Source organism: Etheostoma cragini, chromosome 19 (assembly GCF_013103735.1).
Source record: "Etheostoma cragini isolate CJK2018 chromosome 19, CSU_Ecrag_1.0, whole genome shotgun sequence".
In the NCBI taxonomy this organism is placed as follows: Eukaryota; Metazoa; Chordata; class Actinopteri; order Perciformes; family Percidae; genus Etheostoma; species Etheostoma cragini.
The window spans coordinates 16,484,883-16,487,368 of record NC_048425.1 but is presented as its reverse complement, the minus strand read 5'-3'; the positions used below and the strand labels follow the sequence as shown (position 1 = coordinate 16,487,368).

Here is a 2,486-nt window from a genome sequence, read left to right as displayed (position 1 = left end):
GCTATATTTCAACAGGAATTAAATATAAATTACTTGTTTCCTTCCTGTTGTCTCTCCAGGCTGACTGGCTGTAACCTGTCAGTAAGAAGCTGTGAAGCTCTGTCCTCAGTTCTCAGCTCCCAGTCCTCCATTCTGAGAGAGCTGGACCTGTGTAACAACAACCTGCAGAATTCAGGAGGGAAGCTGATCTCGGATGGACTGAAGAGTCCAATCTGTAAACTGGAGACTCTCAGGTTGGTTATCAGCTATTCCGTAAGCTGTTATTTTCTTCATATTTTAATTATTTGAAGGACAATTTATTGAAATCTTTTAAGCTAAATAGCTGTAACTTGTCAGAAAAAAAGCTGCACAGCTCTGTCCTTTTCTGCCAGTCCTCAATGCAGAGAGAGCTGGACCTGAGTAGCAACACACATTAGCAAAGTTAAATATTCTTGACTGTTTTACTATTTGAAAACATTGGATCTTCCAAATTCATAAAATTATATGTTTTCAAACTATGGCTTATTCCGAAGTACTTTTAACAATAAAGTAATATAAGAAGTTGTGTTCAAAAGATCCTGCTTTATTTAATGATGGTCCCATATGACATGCTGGAGGAACATTCTGCCTCATCCCCCATCTGACAAGCTGCTCGTTTTTGACTCCTTTCGTCCAGGCCCAGAGCTGATAGTAGCCGCCAGGTTGACTTGGTGGGGAAACCCATGCAGCCGACCTCCACCAGGAACACACATGCCTGCCATCCCTTGTTAAGCAGGCCTGAAGAAGGGACTGGTACTTCAAGGCCTTCCTCTCATAGGCAACATCCCATCTCCCCTCCCCAAGGCACCGTCAACACAACCAGGATTTTTTTCTTGTCTTCATTTGACCTCAAGACAATGTCTGGATGGAGAGCTGTGTGCACCACCTCTGGGAACTATAGCCTTTTGCCCATGTCCCCCCTCATCTCCCAGGACCAGGCATTTTGAAAGAGATTAGGCTTTGATGACTTGGTTGAAAAAAGGCTCTCTCCTTGACAAAGGTGATCGCCCTCTTCAAGCCCGTACAGGCAGGCCTCTTCCTGCAGTTATTCTGCTCCAATATCTCAACAAGGGACATTAACACCATTTCATGGCACCTGGGATCCTTGTTCCTCTCAATGCCCTCAACAGCCATCATAGGGAACTCCTATATGGTGAAGAGCCAGAGATGCCTGGGCAAGAGACGATGCTGGTACAGCCAAGTCTTGAATATACCAGGGAGCTTGGTCTTGTCAATCTTCTTTAGCCGTTCCTTGGTCTGCTTCATCGTGTTACTGATGCTGGCCCAATCTGAGAGTGATGCCTCTAACCACTTTCCCAAACATATTATTGGGTTCTCTTCAATTGATGGAATGTCCTCACACTGGACATGAAGACTGAATCTACCTATGGGCTTGTCTTTCCTGATCACCAGAATCCTGGACTTAATGGCCTTGAAAGATATCCTTGCCCATGTGGCTACGATGCCAAGGGCTGCCAAAACGTCCTGCCAGATTGGCTCCTTGGTATTCAGCCCCACTGATGGTTCTTCAGGCTTCCGAATGCTGTGATTTTGTCCAAGTCCCCGGCCCCTACAGGGGTTAGAGTGTGCATTTTGCAGAAACTCCTCTACCTCTGATTTTGAGCTGGATAGTGTTCCAGATTTTTGTTGACCAAGAAGAGTTCTGCTGAAGCTGTACGGTTCTTTGAGAAAGCGCATTTGCCTGTTCTCTATCTTTCTTCTTTCTTTCTTTCCATAGATATTCTGCCCTTTGGAGTTTGCACATCTGATCCTGCAAGTCCTGCACAGGACTTGCTTGTCAGGTCCTTTATACCCTTAATTTCAGCTGGTGGGCTGATTTTGAACTGCTTGTTAAGGATCTTTATTTTTCTGCTAAAGTGACCAATCTCTCTTTCCCTCCTTGGTTGCCACATAGAATACAACTCAAATAAACAATTCTCTGTATGTAATAATATTTAAAGATGTTAAGATCATACTATATATTATATCTATAATTTGTGTATATACATATATTTTTTACTTTGAGTTTAATCGGTGAAGTGAAACGCTAACTGAGATCTTTTTTTTTCTGATAATACTTTATTCCAGACTTGACCAATGAAATTTTAACATTTTAATAATACTGATATTCAATTTCTTGTTCATTATTGTCTCTCCAGGCTGAGTGGCTGTAACCTGTCAAAGAAAAGCTGTGAAGCTCTGTCCTCAGTTCTCAGCTCCCAGTCCTCTAGTCTGAGAGAGCTGGACCTGAGTTACAATAACCTGAAGGATTCAGGAGGGAAGCTGATCTCTGATGGACTGAAGAGTCCACACTGCACACTGGAGATTCTCAGGTGGGGGGACAGCTTTAATTTTTTTCATATTCACTACCGGTCAAAAGTATGGGGCCACTTACAAATTTCCATTCCACTCGATGTTAGACAGAATACCAGCTGGTCTGAGTGGGGGGCTGATCTTTAATGCAATAT

The 2,486-nt window shown here is 43.2% G+C and overlaps 1 protein-coding gene across 1 annotated transcript in view; it reads left to right on the top strand.

Annotated features, from left to right (window-relative positions):
- Positions 1–2,486, top strand: part of LOC117962228 (adhesion G-protein coupled receptor G7-like) — a 10,014-nt gene that overhangs the window by 5,751 nt on the left and 1,777 nt on the right. The window contains exons 8-9 of the mRNA XM_034901396.1: positions 85–233; positions 2,178–2,397. Of these exons, the coding sequence (XP_034757287.1) occupies positions 85–233; positions 2,178–2,397 (369 nt within the window). The remainder of the gene's footprint in view (positions 1–84; positions 234–2,177; positions 2,398–2,486) is intronic.